This window comes from Notothenia rossii, assembly GCF_949606895.1.
Source record: "Notothenia rossii genome assembly, chromosome: 8".
In the NCBI taxonomy this organism is placed as follows: domain Eukaryota; kingdom Metazoa; phylum Chordata; class Actinopteri; order Perciformes; family Nototheniidae; genus Notothenia; species Notothenia rossii.
In genome coordinates, this window is record NC_136906.1 from 50,486,642 (window position 1) to 50,504,283 (window position 17,642).

Genomic DNA, 17,642 nt, shown 5'->3' on the forward strand with positions numbered 1-17,642 from the left:
GAGCATTATAGGCCTCTTTAACTTAAAAAACCCAGCACAAACAACAAATTACAAATGATTTTACTAACAGAATTTGTTGCTTTTGGCCACAATAGTTGTTTAATGATAGTCTAAAATCAACATGCTGCTGGGGATGATGTTAATTACATCCATGACCGGCACCTACCTCCTACTGACAACAACAGGAATGAATAACAATTCAGTGATTTGACTCAATGTGGTGCTGATTGAGGCAACATGCTGCACATATTCTTTGGGCCCTTTATAATTACTGGCCCTTTATTTCCCACAGCAGTAGAGTGGAGTGTGTGTGAATGCTTACAGCTCTCCAGCTCCAGCGTGCATGTCTGCGAGTCCAAAGGGAAGCGACTGAAATCCATGTTGCACGCAGCAGTCACTGTGACCCTGGGGAAACAGCAGAGTGTTAGCATCACCACCGGCTCTGGGCCGGCTCCAACAAGGCTGCCAAGTTGCATTTAGTCAGTGTGAAACAGCCCTGTGATGGCAGATATGAGCGTGTGTGGGGGGGCTTCCTGCTGGTGTCCTCACCTCAGGCTGTACAGGACGTGACCGTCAGGGAACACCCGCAGCATGATGTTTTCAGTGGTGGTGTCGTGGATGAAGGACCTCTTGGAGTGGACGAAGAACACATCGGGCACCCAGATCTTCTTCACCAGGCGCCCGTCAAAGGTCATGCTCTTGTTGGTGGTGCTGGGGAAGGCAAGCCTCTCGTCCTTCCAGTAGTGCCTCAGATATAGGGTCATGGTGAAGTCCTGAGGCAGCGGGGGAGGGGCGACAAGCACAAACAGCCTCTGGATTAAGTTGCACTACAAGGACTCACTTGCTTGCCACCTCTGGTTTTTGAAATTACTCTGGGATTACACTGGCTGCTGGATTATATAGAATGCTTATGACTAAACATACACGGGTAAGAGAAGTGCAGAACATATGTTACCTAAGCTTCCATTGGTCCTAGATTACCCTTGTGTTCTCGCCTCCTTCCCCTGTTGCTATGCAAGCCGGAGTGACCCTGTCTCTGCACCCCCCCCCCCCCCCACCCACCCACACTCGGCTACAGAGATCATCCCCCATGCCACTCTCCTCATGGCATTACATAAGAGCAGATCCGTTTGAAATAATGGCTGCAGCCGCACATTGTACTCTTGGCACCCACCATACGGCACCTTGATGTTGCGTAAAATGAGTTCAGGGGCATGTCTGAAGCTCTGAATGAATAATCACTGTAATGTGCTATACCTTCACTCATTTATTTATTTATCGATTATTTGGCAGGGATAATGCACAATAATGAACACTTAAAACATTAAAATGTGTCGAGCGTAACAGTGCCAGATTGAGCTTTGAGCTGTTTTAAAGTGTTGGGATTTAAGTGTTCTTGACCCCATATATATAACTGCCAGCAGATTAGCTTTATAAAACCACAATTTAATTATAATGTAGCTGAAAGCTGAATTTCATAATGCAAGACTATTGAAGCTTTGAAAGAAGAAGAAAGAAATAATAGAAGAAATAATTCTGTTTCTAAGAAATGAAAAGTTGAATTTATTAGCTGATGGAGTCACCGCAGGCTACACTCTCACTGCTACACTCTTGTTCTGCTGTAACCTGCAGGGTATCACCGCTATGTTTGCTAGCCTTTACAAATGTGTGTAGAAATAGCTGTGTAGCTGTGTTTTTGACTCTTCTTTACTTTTGCACTGTTACAATACATTTCAGCAATTATAATTGTTTTCTTCTATTTGCGACAACATTTGAAGTTAAGAAATGACAATTACTAGCGATTTGATTTAGATATAAATGTAGACATTTCACTAACTTCATGACTCTTCTGTGGACTTCCTGCATTATTTGAGTATCTATGATCTTACTGTATCATTACCATAAAACACAGAGTTATATACACCAGCAAAACCCACAGTACAGACTAGTGGTATTTTCCCTTCTTGTAATCAAATACAATGCACAAACTCAAACCAACAATGTCCTGTATATCAAAGCCGGAAATATCTTCCTACTCTGTGCTGTGAAGCTTCATTCAGAAACACATCAATGAGCCTGACTGCTGCACTCTGACATGTTCCTTTATTACCATGAACACACACTGAGTTTATTTTCACTCAATCTCACACACACTGCTTCTGTAGCTGAAAATAGTCTCCACAAGCATTTCTATAGGCTCTGCGTATGCAGCCTTAGCGCATGTATAAATAACTGAATCAACAAAATAACATATGCATCAGTAATGGAATAAGGGTTATCAGTAATGAACTGTTAATACTAACACTTATATTACTCAAACCCATCTGTGATTCGTTCTGAAATTCATTAGAAAAAACCTACAGTGGTCGACAGGTGCAAACTCTTCACCACACACTTTTGTTTGTACAAAAGGTACACTTCCATTAGGAGAAATGTGCTGCAATTTCAAAACGATGCAAATATGAAAACACAAATGTGCCAAATCACATACAAATGAAGAAACATCTTCACCAAGTTGGCCAATTTTATAATCCCTGAACGTCACTAAGCGCACCGGTACCAGCTGTGTGCGTCACTTATTAGTGTCCCCGTTTCCGTTGAGTTTTTAGCTGTGTTTGCAGTTTCATTTATGCAACATCTTTAGGAATTGCTGCACATGTTTCGTGAAGTTTGTGATTGTTTACTAAATGCTGCGCATGTGTTGGTGAAGATGTTTCTTTATTTGCATGCACCTGTCGGCCACCATAGCAACCCGTGCTTTTATTTCATTGACAGTTTTGAAAGGGGGAGAAAGATAGGACAACACATGGCAAACTGTCCCAGGCTAGATTCGAACCCTGGTTCTCTGCATGGAGAGGCATCAACACAGGCCCGGTTCTACGGGGGTGCATAATTACATATATAATAACAATAATTGTAATAATAATAACAATAATAAGAAGAATATAGTCAATGATCGCAAACATCGCCAGCAGTAACACTGCATCTACTGCAGGTAATAACAGTTCAGATCATGAGGACATTACGTTACCCACGGCCACTGTCGTGGATACTAACGCCCTCCCGCCCGACTCGCTGGCTCTGCCCGCCTCGCCCAAGGAGGCGGAGCAGCCGCAGCCGTCTTCGTTGCTCCAAACACCGCCACCCGTCGGCGGCCCGCAAGTGCCAGGGGACCTCGAAAAAACAGAGCCTGCACAGGTATACAGTGGGGCATTCAGTTTAGTCAGCCACCAATTGTGCAAGTTCTCCCACTTAAAAAGATGAGAGAGGCCTGTAATTTTCATCCTAGGTATACCTCAACTATGAGAGACAAAATTAGAAAAATAAATCCAGAAAATCAAATTTTTAAAGAATTTATTTGCAAATTATGGTGGAAAATAAGTATTTGGTCAATAACAAAAGTTCATCTCAATACTTTGTTATATACCCTTTGTTGGCAATGACAGAGGTCAAACGTTTTCTGTAAGTCTTCACAAGGTTTTCACACACTGTTGCTAGTATTTTGGCCCATTCCTCCATGCAGATCTCCTCTAGAGCAGTGATGTTTTGGGGCTGTCGCTGGGCAACACAGACTTTCAACTCCCTCCAAAGATTTTCTATGGGGTTGAGATCTGGAGACTGGCTAGGCCACTCCAGGACCTTGAAATGCTTCTTACGAAGCCAGTCCTTCGTTGCCCGGGTGGTGTGTTTGGGATCATTGTCATGCTGAAAGACCCAGCAGCGTTTCATCTTCAATGCCCTTGCTGATGGAAGGAGGTTGTCACTCAAAATCTCACGATACATGGCCCCATTCATTCTTTCCTTTACACGGATCAGTCGTCCTGGTCCCTTTGCAGAAAAACAGCCCCAAAGCATGATGTTTCCACCCCCATGTTTCACAGTAGGTATGGTGTTCTTCTCAGCAGGTCATTGACTAGGTCCCCCCGTGTGGTTCTGGGATTTTTGCTCACCGTTCTTGTGATCATTTTGACCCCACGGGGTGAGATCTTGCGTGGAGCCCCAGATCGAGGTAGATTATCAGTGGTCTTGTATGTCTTCCATTTTCTAATAATTGCTCCCACGGTTGATTTCTTCACACCAAGCTGCTTAACTATTGCAGATTCAGTCTTCCCGGCCTGGTGCAGGTCTACAATTTTGTTTCTGGTGTCCTTTGACAGCTCTTTGGTCTTGGCCATAGTGGAGTTTGGAGTGTGACTGTTTGAGGTTGTGGACAGGTATCTTTTATACTGGTAACGAGTTCAAACAAGTGCCATTAATACAGTTAACAAGTGGAGGACAGAGGAGGCTCTTAAAGAAGAAGTTACAGGTCTGTGAGAGACAGAAATCTTGTTTGTTTGTAGGTGACCAAATACTTATTTTACCGAGGAATTTACCAATGAATTCATTAAAAGTCCTACAATGTGATTTCCTGGATTCTTTCCCCCCATTCTGTCTCTCATAGTTGAAGTGTACCTAGGATGAAAATTACAGGCCTCTCTCATCTTTTTAAGTGGGAGAACTTGCACAATTGGTGGCTGACTAAATACTTTTTTGCCCCACTGTATTTAAAAAAGTACCCAACTCGCCTGTACAGTGGGGTAATGCGCTCATCTTGCAGCTCATGGTTTAAAAACAGAGATTGGCTGGAATATTCATGTAAAAAAGATGCCATCTTCTGTTATGCATGTAGACATTCCGGTTCAAGTACGTCAGATGCCTTCACCACAACTGTACCAGAGTACCAACCGCTGTCTCCTGGTACTCATCTGAGTAACTCACTCACTAAAAATGAAATACTATATGACAGTAAAACAAGCATCTGCATCAACATCACTTTCAACCCATCAGCCCACAGTGTGACTCTTTTATTAGGGAGGTTTGCTTTGACACCGTTATGAAACATGATCTCTTTCTGTTTGTTAGGGCTTTATGGTTCATTAGGGATAAGACAAAGATAGGAAAGGACCCTTACACTTTAGTAGTTGTCTCTTAAAAAGTGTACATAAATGAGTTTCTGATGTTATATTTGCAAATCTCCTGTCAGATAGCTAGAATTCATTTTTAGTGTTTAGTTAGTTTAGCTAATCCTCCACTATATGATACAAAATTGTTGTCATTCAAACTGTTTTAGGTAGATATAGACATTTACAAATTGTAGATAACACTTTGTATCCAGGCTATCATCCTTCCTACCTTGCCACAGCCCTTTCCTCCTGATGGGTTATGTTAAATGCTAGTAGTCAGCTGTTTTAGGTATACTACTGAGCTAGCAAAAATGTAAACAACTTCTTAAACTAATCCCTGCTTGAAACCATTGCATTACATGTGAAATACTACACCAATCCAGATGAAATACCTCGTTTTTAGTGAGTCCTATTAACATCTATGCTTTGAACCCGTTTCCCTCCCAATAAAACAGCCAAGAGTGTTTGCTGCATAACTGTTAAGCATCCTGCAGCTTTGTGATATGACATAATGTCATTAAGGGCTGCCGTCATCTGGAATCATTCATTTTTACCCCCCTGTTACAAAACAATTAAATACACACTGGGATTCAAATTAAATGTAATCCTTGACTGTCCTTGGAAACGGGAGCTTACACAACATCAGGACAGCAGTTCAGATCCAATTTATGGTTGCAGGACAGAAGGTCTATTTAATTACATTAATCAACATTCAGTCTGGGTTTGAGCAAAATAAACAATTCCTACAATTGAGCTTTCATAATCTGATTCTGATTATCCAACTGAAAACAACATCTGAATGACTCAAAGTTCATCTGCCAGTACAAAGCAGAGAAGCCTTCTGATGCAGTGTCAGAACACAGATAACCGCAGAAAACGTTAAATATAGGAATAATCTATATTCCGGCTCTGATCTTCAGTCACAAACTGGGACTGAGAAGGGTGTTCCCACAATCTGAGTCACTGTTGCTCATTTGTCCATCCTCACGCTGCTAATGGAGAACGTTCCTGCTCATTAGCCGCCGTGTCTGAGTGGAGCTGCTCCATGTGTTGGAGCAGTAGGAGCTCCATTGTTGAAGTCAGCAACTTTACTGAATCTGTCACAGATTAACTGCTACATGCGCCACCAGAGACATAATCTGCTGGGATAGTAGCAGTAATAATGACATCATATTTTGTACATCCTGTATAATCTCCTTACTTTGAGGTTTCTGTTGGTCTTTACGTCTAAAACAGAATTAGTAATTCTGTAGTTTAACATCCAAACTCAATGTATATTCCAATAAGTGTCTGCAGATTTCAATTATTTTTGCAGATTACATCTACTACATTATTTGAAATTCATTTCCCCCATAATCTTACTGTGTGTACCATATGGCGTTCAACACATTCAAGCCACTTACCATGTCCACCTCTGATATGCTGTCCAAGCTCTCCACCTGGACATCCACTCCAACAGGGACAGCTGGACCTGCAGAGGAACACCACACAGATTACAGTTTCTGACCATAAAGAGTGGCTCAGACACATTGAAACATACAAAGAAAGTGTGGAATTGGATCCAAGACTTGAAGAATAAGAAGAACCTAAAGTACAGGAGTGTATAATTACTGTTATTGTCAAAGATGACTTTGATGGCTTAAGGAAGCTGGGTGACGTAGTAGAAAGAGAGACATCCTCAGACTGCTGTTCATGTTTCATGTGCGACCAAAAGTCCACGCTAACTCGTCTGAAGCTACTTCTGTTATGTAACATACTAACTTAATAAGAAACATACTTATTCAGACCAATAATCAAGATATATTATTCACCAACCGTGTTTATAGGCTAAACAGGTTCTGCACTGCAGACTCTGACCAGGGCCGGACATTTGTATAATGATATATAAACAATGTTTTTTAAATCTTAAAGAAGCCCTATTATGCTCTTTGGGGTTTCCCTTTCCTGTAGTGTTTGATATACGTTTTTCTGAATGTAAATGGTCTGCAAAGGCTAACATCCCTGTGTTCCCTCCAGAGGGAGTTTCTCTCCCAGTTTCTCTTCTCTTCTTGTGTCTGAACTGACACTCTGAGGAAGAACAGAAATTAGATGCAAACATGTTATTGGATTTGAGTATGAAATGATTTCACACACGCATAACAAGATGGAATATTCTGCTAAGCCATAACTAATTACTCTAATCATTTCTTCAAAAAAAAAAACGTCATTAAACAGAACACAATATTCTCATAGCTGTTCATATCTGATTGAGAGGATTATTGAAGTGCCCAGTTTGGGATTTACATTTAGATGGAAGAGTGTACTAGTACCCTTCTCATCAATAGCAAAACAAATTCACACAGCCTTCTGCCCCTGGTGTATTAAAGGCAAATTGACCGCTGTAATACTGTTAATCTGAGCAGCGTGATGGGGCCAGCCTTACGCAACCGGTGGCAAAGCTGCTACCTGGGATGAAGGATATCAGCTCATGTCCGCTTCCAGCTGTCGGCAGAGTGTCCTCCCTACTCTTACTCACACCATATGCCACACATCACGTGCCAGATCCAGCAGAGCCTGAGCTCCTGGCATGTTGCCTCATGGGAGAGAAAAGGAGACACCTGCTGAGAGGGGGGGCCAGCGGGGCACAGGGGGCCACAAGGGGGGCCACAGGCAGAAACCATTCTGCGCGGATCGCAAGACACAGAAGAGGGGAAAAAAGGACTCTCCAGAAGAGGGATGTAGCCAAAGACGGCAAAAGTACACATATCCTTCACCCAAGTAGAAGTACAGATACTCATGTTTAAAAATACTCTGGTAAAAGTTGAAGTACTGACTAAACTTCTTGAGTAAAATTAAAGAAGTATTGGCTTTGAAATGTACTTAAGCAAAAAGTAGCCAAGCCAAGAGTCAAGCTGCTAACTGGACCTCACTTTATATTAATAGAACATTAAAAAGCTTCTATTTCAAATTGTAATACTGTTATTGTCATATAAACATCCATAGTTTTTTCTGTATGACATTATGTTGAAATAGGCATGCGATGATAATAATGATGTTTTGAAAATGTATAAAAGACAGGTATTTGTGAAAAAAAATGAGAGGAGTAAAAGTAAAAAGTTAATAAATAGTAAAAATAAATAGTGGAGTAAAGTACTGACACAAGGAAAATCCACTTCAGTACAGTAACGAAGTATTTGTACTTCATTACTTGGGACCTCTGGATGTAGCTGAGAGTTTCCAGTGCTTCAAGAGTTGGCAGATTGAGGCTGAAGAAGTGAGGCTCATGTGTTCAGGCTGGACGATCACTGAGATGTCCTGCGTGTGGGTCCGCCGGAAGATTTCCATTTGCTATTTTGAGCTGACAGCATCAGTGAATTATTCCACGTCACTGATTACCAGATGAGACCAACGAATGCGTCATAGCCAAGTCCCCGCATCATAACTCCTTTTGGCCCTTGCAACCCTCAGTAGCACTTCCGGTTACAAATGGGACATGAAGCACACTGAAAAAACTGAAACGTGACTTTAATTAAATATATTATGTCAACAGATTTCACATAACTGTATCTGGTTAGATGAAAGCAATAATATTAAGTTGAACCTACAGTATTTAAACTTAATAGTATTGCTTTCAACTAACCTACATGTGAAATCTGTTGACATAATACATTTAATTAAAGTCACGTTTCAGTTTTTTCAGAGTGACTCAGCCAGTGTTCTCCCCCTGACCTCACAGTGCCACAAACAGGAACACTGAGTTTCATCTACCCCATAATAAGTCCAACTGCAAATGTATGAACAGGCTGTTCATGGACAACATGCAGAAAACCATATTGATAGTTTCACAGTTCTGCTTTCCTGAGAGCCCACTAAAACCCCAACGGCTTCATTTAATAACACTCACTCTTTAAAACGGAGTTATCGCCAAAGCACAGACGCGAAAACAAAGCACATAACCCATATGCATTCACAGTGTGCCATAAAAACAACAGGTCTGGGCTTATTTAAGTACTGAATATTTGATCAGGCTAATTATTTGAGTCGCTGTGTATATAGACTTTCATTTCTCCCTGTGGATGAAAATTCATAATGTGTTTAATTAAGAAAGTTAAAGTTGTAGGCTACATAATGATCATTAATCTAAGGAACGCAGGATGTCAGTGTTGGGGAGGTGGGTTGGGGGGGGGCTACCATTCATTCTGATGGTTACCAGCAGATGTTCAGGCATATTAAAGTCTAAAATTAGGCAATGGGGGGATATTCCCTTTGTGGCAGCAGTTTCCTGAGTTTTTCATCCCTTTTTTATAACTCTGTGCTTATCTAATGAATATTGTGTTTTATGAGCATGCATGTAGCGAAGACAACTCCAAATAAAGGGCCAGTTCCCCCAAGCAAGTTTGTATTGTTCCATTCAACACCTGGGGAGAAAGGGAGCTACTTTCAATGTATCTACCTTTATACCGCAGACAGCACCTGGCAGCTTTATCATCATTTAACTCTAATAAATCAGACATTCCCAGTACTCCCCTGCTGGAAGTTTTCAGTATGGGAAATTCATTTTTGGTAATTACAAGAACAATTTGTAGTGAATATTTCATGGACTGGGTCACAGGATTATGTCATGATCATTGGTCCGATCATTTCTGGTAGAACTGGGATTTAGTGCTGCCCTCTCTAACAGCTTGGCGCTTAGATAAATCAGACCAACATGAAAAATAAAGCTGGTGCTTTCAGGGCCCCCGGAGGCCCCGGGCACCTCAGCTGTGCAAATACTTCTGTTTTTATGTGTCCAGGTTTAAGATTTAAGATGTCTGCTTCCAAACAATGGAGGTGAATATATGTTTTGTTTGTGGTTCTCACAGCACAGGACATTTAATATAGATATATTTAATATGGGTTGATAAAACAGCCTTTGGGGGTCCGTGTGTGAAGAGCTGTTGGTGGGAATCCTTTGTTCCTTCATTTCCTGTCCCCTTTACACTGTCCACTATCTAATAAAGACATCAAATACCCTCAAAATATGATTTGGAAAACAGCCTTAAGTTTTCAGTAGTTTGGGAAGAGATTCAAATATCAATATGAGTCAGAATGTGAAGTACTGAGTTCAGAACTCTGAGAGACATGAGAGCTGAATCCTCTGCAGGATGTGAGCAAACGTCTGTCAGTAATATCTCTCAATCATATTGACTTCTCTCTAACTTTTAATTATTTTCTTGTAAAACACTGGACATTTTAAAGTCTTCTCCCTTCACATATTACAATTTAACCAACAAGGACAAAGCTGATCTTTAGTGGATCTGCTCACAAGTCATGTCTTCACCAAAGCTTTAACCATGAGAGGATGCTCATATGAATATATTTAATATTCCAGTTATTGTTTGTATCATTTTGAATTAGGAGGACACAAGCCATACAGGTTCAGAGCCACTGATGTAGGGAACAGAGTGACTAAACAAGATGTTGATTACAGGCACGGTCAATATGATGATTAGATGATTGATTGATTGATTGATTGATTGATTGATTGATTGATTGATTGATTGATTGATTGATTAGTCAATAGACAGAAAAAATTAATAGAAACTATTTATATAATGGATTCAATAACGGAGTTCCTTCTCATTTGGATTTTAGTCAAACAAAACAACACATTTGAAGTCCTCATGATTGCCATTTGAAAGAGGGTGGACCTGGATTTGGCTTTTAAGAACATACATTCTAGCACTTGTTTGACACTTTCTCACTTCAATGTTGTTCTAAACTTTGTCTCTGTTTCTTTCAAATCAACATGCTAACTTGGCCTCATGACAGTAGAATGGGAAGGGTCTGCTAGCATAGGCCACCATTAGCTAGTGGTCACACCGGACCGAGTGAGACTGTAGCATCAAAACAAAAATCATTAGTGTACTGAACAAGGGCGGTTTTTCTGGCAAGTGATTTCACTTTTGATTTGTAAGGGGAATAATTAGTTACATCTTGTTTATTTAAATGTGTGCTGAAGATAATTAAATAACCAGGGAAATATTTCAAAAGTGGATACAAGTACTCACATTGGCACACTCAGAAATTCAAGATATCTGCAATTTTCCAGTTGGCCATCAATTATGGCTTGTAAATGTCATTTTTTGTCCTTAACTACATTTTAACTTGACCTATTTAGATGATCTTGGTGAAAAATCATACATTTCTGACCACGTAGAAGCCAAATTCAGATGCCAGGAGTTACTAGTCTTCGTAATAGTGTAGTTAATTGTCCCAAATACTTTCTAAAAAGCTTCATATTTAAATATGTTGGGATTAACATAACACACTCTGAAAAGTTTCTAAATAATAATACTTTTGAAAGATTTGTACAGCTATCTGCAGCACTAAATGGCACAGGCTAGCTTTAAGGTTTGCTGGACACATTAACCTGTCCATCATCCTCTACACATCACAGCTGATCCTGGAACATATAAAATAACCTTGTATATTTTTACCGAAAGTCAAATGTCTCACATTAAAGCTGCACTTTCAGGGAGTCTAATTGGTTCATTACCTCTGAGACACTTTAGCCCATGGAATTGTCCTTGTGTTATGTAGATATGGGGGGGGGGAGCAACACCCTATCCATTCCACCTAATGAAGCTGGACTGCTCCTCTCTTCATGGATTAGCAGCGATAATCCACATGGCTACATTAGACAGCATTACACAATATAGGGCTGGAGAGACATCCAAGTGAGGATGCATTTGGTTGAAATGAGGGGGAAACATGCTGCGTCTTAAATGCAAATATGACTTATGCATGACAGGTGAGGCTGATTTCAAACCCGAGGCAGACACGAAGGAGGAGCTCTGTGAATAGATGTTCCCAGGGAATCACATAGATGTGATGACAAATCTTCCATCTGCAGCTTCCTGTGTGTTTGATTTGTGGGGCAGCTCTAATTGGGATAACATTCTAACTCCACCTGCACACGGTTGATAATACACATCTCCTTCACTGCTGCTCTCTGAGGCACGCTGTAGATTCTTAACAAAGCAATTAACATTTCTCTTTTCAATATCTTTGTTCTTCGGAATATGGAATCACAACAAAGCGGTTATTGTGTTTATTTTGTACAATAACATTCTCCACACTCTGGATTTGTCTGATTGTGACCTGGGAAATCCCTCCGTCCCTACACTGACATCCCTTTTGGCACGTAAAAGCGTATTTTTTGATAACGTTCCTGTAAGAGGCTTCCATTAGTAACACTGCAGTCACTCCTTTTGAAGCCAGGAGGATGCACAGCAGCTGCACACATACTTTTCTCCTCAGCCAAATGAACGCATGGCAGTCTCACAGGCAGCAGCACCAGCAGCAGCAGCTTACACCAGTCAGCTTTTGATGGTGTTTGAATAATACGATCACATTCCTCTTCTTCTGCTGTAAAAGCTGCCTGTGCCTGCAAATAAAGGCTGACAGACGCAGGACAAAAAGCCCTCCTCAGTGGGACCCAAACTCCCTTCTGTGGTGCCTGTGTCGTCCCAACGGGGCGTGAAATTCACTGCGGGACATTTCATTTAGCTCGCCACCTCCTCCTGTGCTGAAACAGGACCCGTTTAGGCTAAATACCAGTGAATGGGATACTTTCGTTCGACAAATAAGCTTCTTATTTTTAATTGCTTCCCCAAATCCAAGCAGCGGTACCATTGTCGTGACATTCAAGGTGTAAAGCAAGGGCGCACAACCCCCCTGCTGACTTCTGTTGACTGATCAGGGTCACTGCTCGAAGATACAAACAATCAGAAGTGACAAATAATGGCCTCAGAATTAATCTTTCTACTCCATCGCCTCCGCTCAGCCCTGCGTCACAATGTGTTTACAGTGTAACCTGCTGAGGGTTTCTTCCTCTTTGTTAGCTCGAGGCTGTGAGCTCCACATCGCCTATTTCTGTTCTCTTTAGGTTTGGCAGTGGAACAGAAGAGAAGAAGTGTGAAAAACAAACCTGCCGCCCCTTTTTTCATCAGTTTGACATCAGTTTGACATCAACATTCACGACACACAAAGGGTGAAGCCAAATTAATCCCGTTGGTGTGTGCCATCACTCAGAACAAACCCTTCACTGGGAATTATCGTTCGACATGGACTGCAGTCTGATTGAGAATTCCAACAAAACTCATTCATTTGGTTCAGAAAAGAGCTAGTTTGGGTTCAAATGAGTTGGTTTGCCAAGTAACTGTAGTAAAACGTTAAATTATATGAGTACGGCGGCTTGGGCTCATGGAGTGAATGGTCGTCTACCAATCAGAGGGGCCGATCGATCTCTAGCCCCTGTGGTCAACAAGTCCTTGGGCAAGATACTTAACCCCAGAATGCTCCCATGTTTATGGTCTTAAAGAGGACACATCCTGTTGATGTTCAGGTGTATATCAGTATGTAGTGTCTCTACTTTAAAGAGTCCTCTCCTGCTGATGTGCAGGTGTATATCAGTATGTAGTGTCTCTTCTTTAAAGAGTCCTCTCCTGCTGATGTTCAGGTGTATATCAGTATGTAGTGTCTCTACTTTAAAGAGTCCTCTCCTGCTGATGTTCAGGTGTATATCAGTATGTAGTGTCTGTACTTTAAAGAGTCCTCTCCTGCTGATGTTCAGGTGTATATCAGTATGTAGTGTCTCTACTTTAAAGAGTCCTCAGCTGCTGATGTTCAGGTGTACATCAGTATGTAGTGTCTCTACTTTAAAAAATCCTCTCCTGCTGATGTTCAGGTGTATATCAGTATGTAGTGTCTCTACTTCAAAGAGTCCTCTCCAGCTGATGTTCAGGTGTATATCAGTATGTAGTGTCTCTACTTTAAAGAGTCCTCTCCAGCTGATGTTCAGGTGTATATCAGTATGTAGTGTCTCTACTTTAAAGAGTCCTCTCCTGCTGATGTTCAGTATATCAGTATTTAGTGTCTCTACTTTAAAGAGTTCTCTCCTGCTGATGTTCAGGTGTATATCAGTATGTAGTGTCTCTACTTTAAAGAGTCCTCTCCTGCTGATGTTCAGGTGTATATCAGTATGTAGTGTCTCTACTTTAAAGAGTCCTCTCCTGCTGATGTTCAGGTGTATATCAGTATGTAGTGTCTCTACTTTAAAGAGTCCTCTCCTGCTGATGTTCAGGTGCATATCAGTATGTAGTGTCTCCACTTTAAAGAGTCCTCTCCTGCTGATGTTCAGGTGTATATCAGTATGTAGTGTCTCTACTTTAAAGAGTCCTCTCCTGCTGATGTTCAGGTGCATATCAGTATGTAGTGTCTTTACTGGGACATGTCTCCATGTTTTAATGTTCAAAAAGTTATTTATTGTTCTCATACTGCCTGTGCTGCAGCACCTCTTTTCACCCTCTGTCTGAAACTAGAGCCCAGTCTGCTCTGATTGGTTAGCTGGCTGGCTCTGTTGTGATTGGTCAACCACTTAGAGATGTCCCGCCCCTTAGCCAATCATGTACAATATGTTGGAATGCTAGCAAATAGAAGCACAACTGTTACAGAGTGATGTCACTGTGTTACGGAAGGAGTCCAATAGAGGCGTTTCTCTGGAGGGAGGGATTTTAGTCTTTGCAGACCATTTACATGCACAAAAACCTATAGAACACAAAAAAGCATATGTAGGCCTCTTTAAAGTGTGTTTAAGTTGCTTCTGAAACAAGTGTTAGCTAAATATAGTTTATATATATATATATATATATAGGGTTAAAGTCCAGTGTTTGTTAGACCCCCCCTCCCCCCCACAGCCCACACCCTCCTACACATTCTGTTGCTCTTCATATTACATCACCTGGCTCCTTGCTTCACTCCCATCATAATAACCAAGGCAGTACTGCACATGGAGGTGAAGCCTCTGACCCAGCTGCAGGGTTCTGAAGGGAGAACTTGTCTCTCATGGAGCTCAAACATCTCACCTGCGAAGGCCGGCCTCATGGTGAAGTCATGTTCATCTATACGCAGGAGATGGCTGGTCTTCAGCTTTTTGGATTTGGTTCCATCAGCAACTTTCTTGGACAGAGGACTGGCAGCAGGCAGGAGGACAGAGAGGAGAGTGTCATTAGAGTTACTCATTTCAAGAGGACATTGTTGGGGACTGTTTTCAGGGGCCAATGAATGCACATTTGGTGCTCTATTAAGTATTTCTGCGTCATGGTAATAAACAAATAGGAAACCCAGTGCATCAGTGAAGAGCACTGATGTGGGTTTAATAATTTCACACAGAAGGCGAGGAGATATCAGGCTTTCTATTACAGACATTCATTTTTACTTTTGGTCTGCACAGGGGATTTGTTTAAAAAAGAAACACACAGAACATCAGCAGACTACTTTATAGCAGGGTTAAGGGGCAGTGTATTTGGTAAAACAACAGAACAATGTAACCTTAGAAAAAGAAGAAACCAAGATATTTAATAACAAACATCTGTCATTTGCTCAGAGATTTTATTTTTAGGAAATGCTGCCTTTCACTCAGCATATTCAGGCAGCAGCCCATACACCAACACTGAAACACATGACAGTTTAAAAAAAGCAGAAATAAAATCTGAGCTGAAAATGCATAATGTATCTACAGTTAAGCTCACACACACTATATTATGAACATATGTTCACCTACTGAATTAAAAACAGAACGAATGAAGCAAAGAAAGTAAAACCATAAAGCAGATTCAGGCAGTAGGCGTATTCACACTTAACGTATTTCCTACAGAACAGTACAGTGCACAGAGAAGAGAGAACATCTGATCCTTTACAACAAACACTATATGATCTTTTAAGTTTTTAGTAACATTGTACTACTGATAGTAATCCACCATTTTAGAAATGTGACTGTAATCTGATTACGTTATTAATTGTAAGGGAATACAGTTACCTTTTACTTTTTGTATCATGATTATGTAATCCATTACTCCCCAAGCCTGCTTTATACTAACAAGAGAGCAGCGAGGGAAGGGGGAGGGCAAACTAAGTCATCTATCCATTACTCCCCAAGCCTGCTTTATACTAACAAGAGAGCAGCGAGGGAAGGGGGAGGGCAAACTAAGTCATCTAATTTAAAGATATTATTTGCAATAGAACTGTAATTAAAATAAAATGTTACTGCTATTGCTTTGTACTCCCTAAAAGATGAATATTGATAAGGTTGTAGTGTTCTGTAAATGAATATTTACATGGTGATCCTGAAGGGGTCAGAATATGTGCTGAACTGTATGAAGTTGTGTTGAATCAATGGGTTGTTAAATCAATTACCAGAAAGATCGTCAGATAAATATTTGAGACTTCCTTTAGTCATTTTTAATAATTTCCTAAGCAAAACGGCCCAAAAATAATCTGGTTCTAGCTTCTCAACACTGATTTAGCTCTTATTTGGAGTATTTTATGACAGTAAATGAAATGTATTAGGGTTTTGGACTGTTGGCTGAAAAATAAATCCAATTTGAAGAGGTCCATTTGGGTTCTTGGAAAGTCAAAGACCAAAGAGTAGAGAGACCGATATTTGGAGAAAATAATAGATGAACCAGGACCCATTTAAAAAATGGAATAAAGCAATGCAGGTGGTAAAATAGCCAAATACTTTAAAATCCAAGTTTTGCTTATGAATTCATGCTACATCAGAATAAATCTGACTGCTGCTGAGGGATGTTTGATCCTATTTGAAATGACAGAAGTGTACACAGTCGGGGAAAATCGCAGCCACACAACGGGCTCAAAGAGAATATCCCTCCACTCCTCAGTCTCTGTGTTCGGAGTCCCTGAAGGCAGGCCTAATAAAGAAAAATACTGGATCCGAGGGAAGGGTGGTATTTGCTGTCGTGATTGTGAACCGGCTCAATGGAGGGCTGATTTTACGCACCGTTTGATTTATTCCCATTTATATGTTTTCGTTTTGAAAAGCATAGATAAAGCTGTTTCCAACAACCTCACTGAGGGGGGATTTCGGCTGAAAAAGGAACAGGAACCGCTCCTGGCCATGCTCACAAATGTTGACATTCTGGATGGAAACTAAGTGAACGGAAAATCCACAAAGCTGCTGCATCATCTGAATCTGAACTGTCCCCTTCTCTGTGCTGTCAAGCTGTGCTGATTGGTCCATGGCACCGAGTCGTGCGTAAATGTGACATCTCGGGTGGAATCAGAAGTGATTCACCTCACTTTGCCCTATGCTGTTCCTGAAGGGCACATTTAAGTTAAAGAGTAAAATAAAGAACGTTTCAGTACTCACGTGCCGGGCTTGTGACTCTCCGCCGGCGCGGACCAGCGCTTTCTCCGACTCCGGTGTTTCCTGCACTCCCCGAGCAGGATCAGACACAAAACTATGAAGAGAATCCTAGCGTAGCACGGCATGGTGAGTTCAAAAGTCCCGCAGCAAGTCGGTGAGTGACGCCTTCGGTTCACGTGCAGGAAGCTCTGTGCACGGTACCATCTTCCTGTCAGGGGCAGGAGGAGAGAGTGAGGGTCGGAGGACGGAGGAACAGTGCGCGGGCTGCTGTGGGGGAGAAGGGATGGGGAAGTCTAATGCGCGCTCTGATTGGTCTTCAGCCTCCAGAAGAGCTGTTTCTGGCTCAGGAGCGCGCAGCATCAGCACCAAATGCAGCGCGCATCTAAAAAGAAAGAAAACAAAAAAACAACAACATGCCCCCCCAGACTTTAGTTCCACCTGGAGTAAATTCTCAAGCTACCCTGCATACAAAGTCATTCAAACTAGCTACACCTTTACCAGCTTTGAGAACA

The 17,642-nt window shown here is 41.4% G+C and overlaps 1 protein-coding gene across 1 annotated transcript in view; it reads right to left on the bottom strand.

The window, feature by feature from the left end:
- Window positions 1-17,255, bottom strand: part of LOC307014020 (gamma-aminobutyric acid receptor subunit rho-2-like) — a gene marked incomplete at its 5' end in the record, with an annotated part of 34,331 nt that extends 17,076 nt beyond the window's left edge. The window contains 5 exons of the mRNA XM_079641670.1: window positions 323-405; window positions 550-773; window positions 6,347-6,414; window positions 14,831-14,937; window positions 17,134-17,255. Of these exons, the coding sequence (XP_079497796.1) occupies window positions 323-405; window positions 550-773; window positions 6,347-6,414; window positions 14,831-14,937; window positions 17,134-17,255 (604 nt within the window). The remainder of the gene's footprint in view (window positions 1-322; window positions 406-549; window positions 774-6,346; window positions 6,415-14,830; window positions 14,938-17,133) is intronic.
- Between the last annotated feature and the right edge of the window lie 387 nt (window positions 17,256-17,642).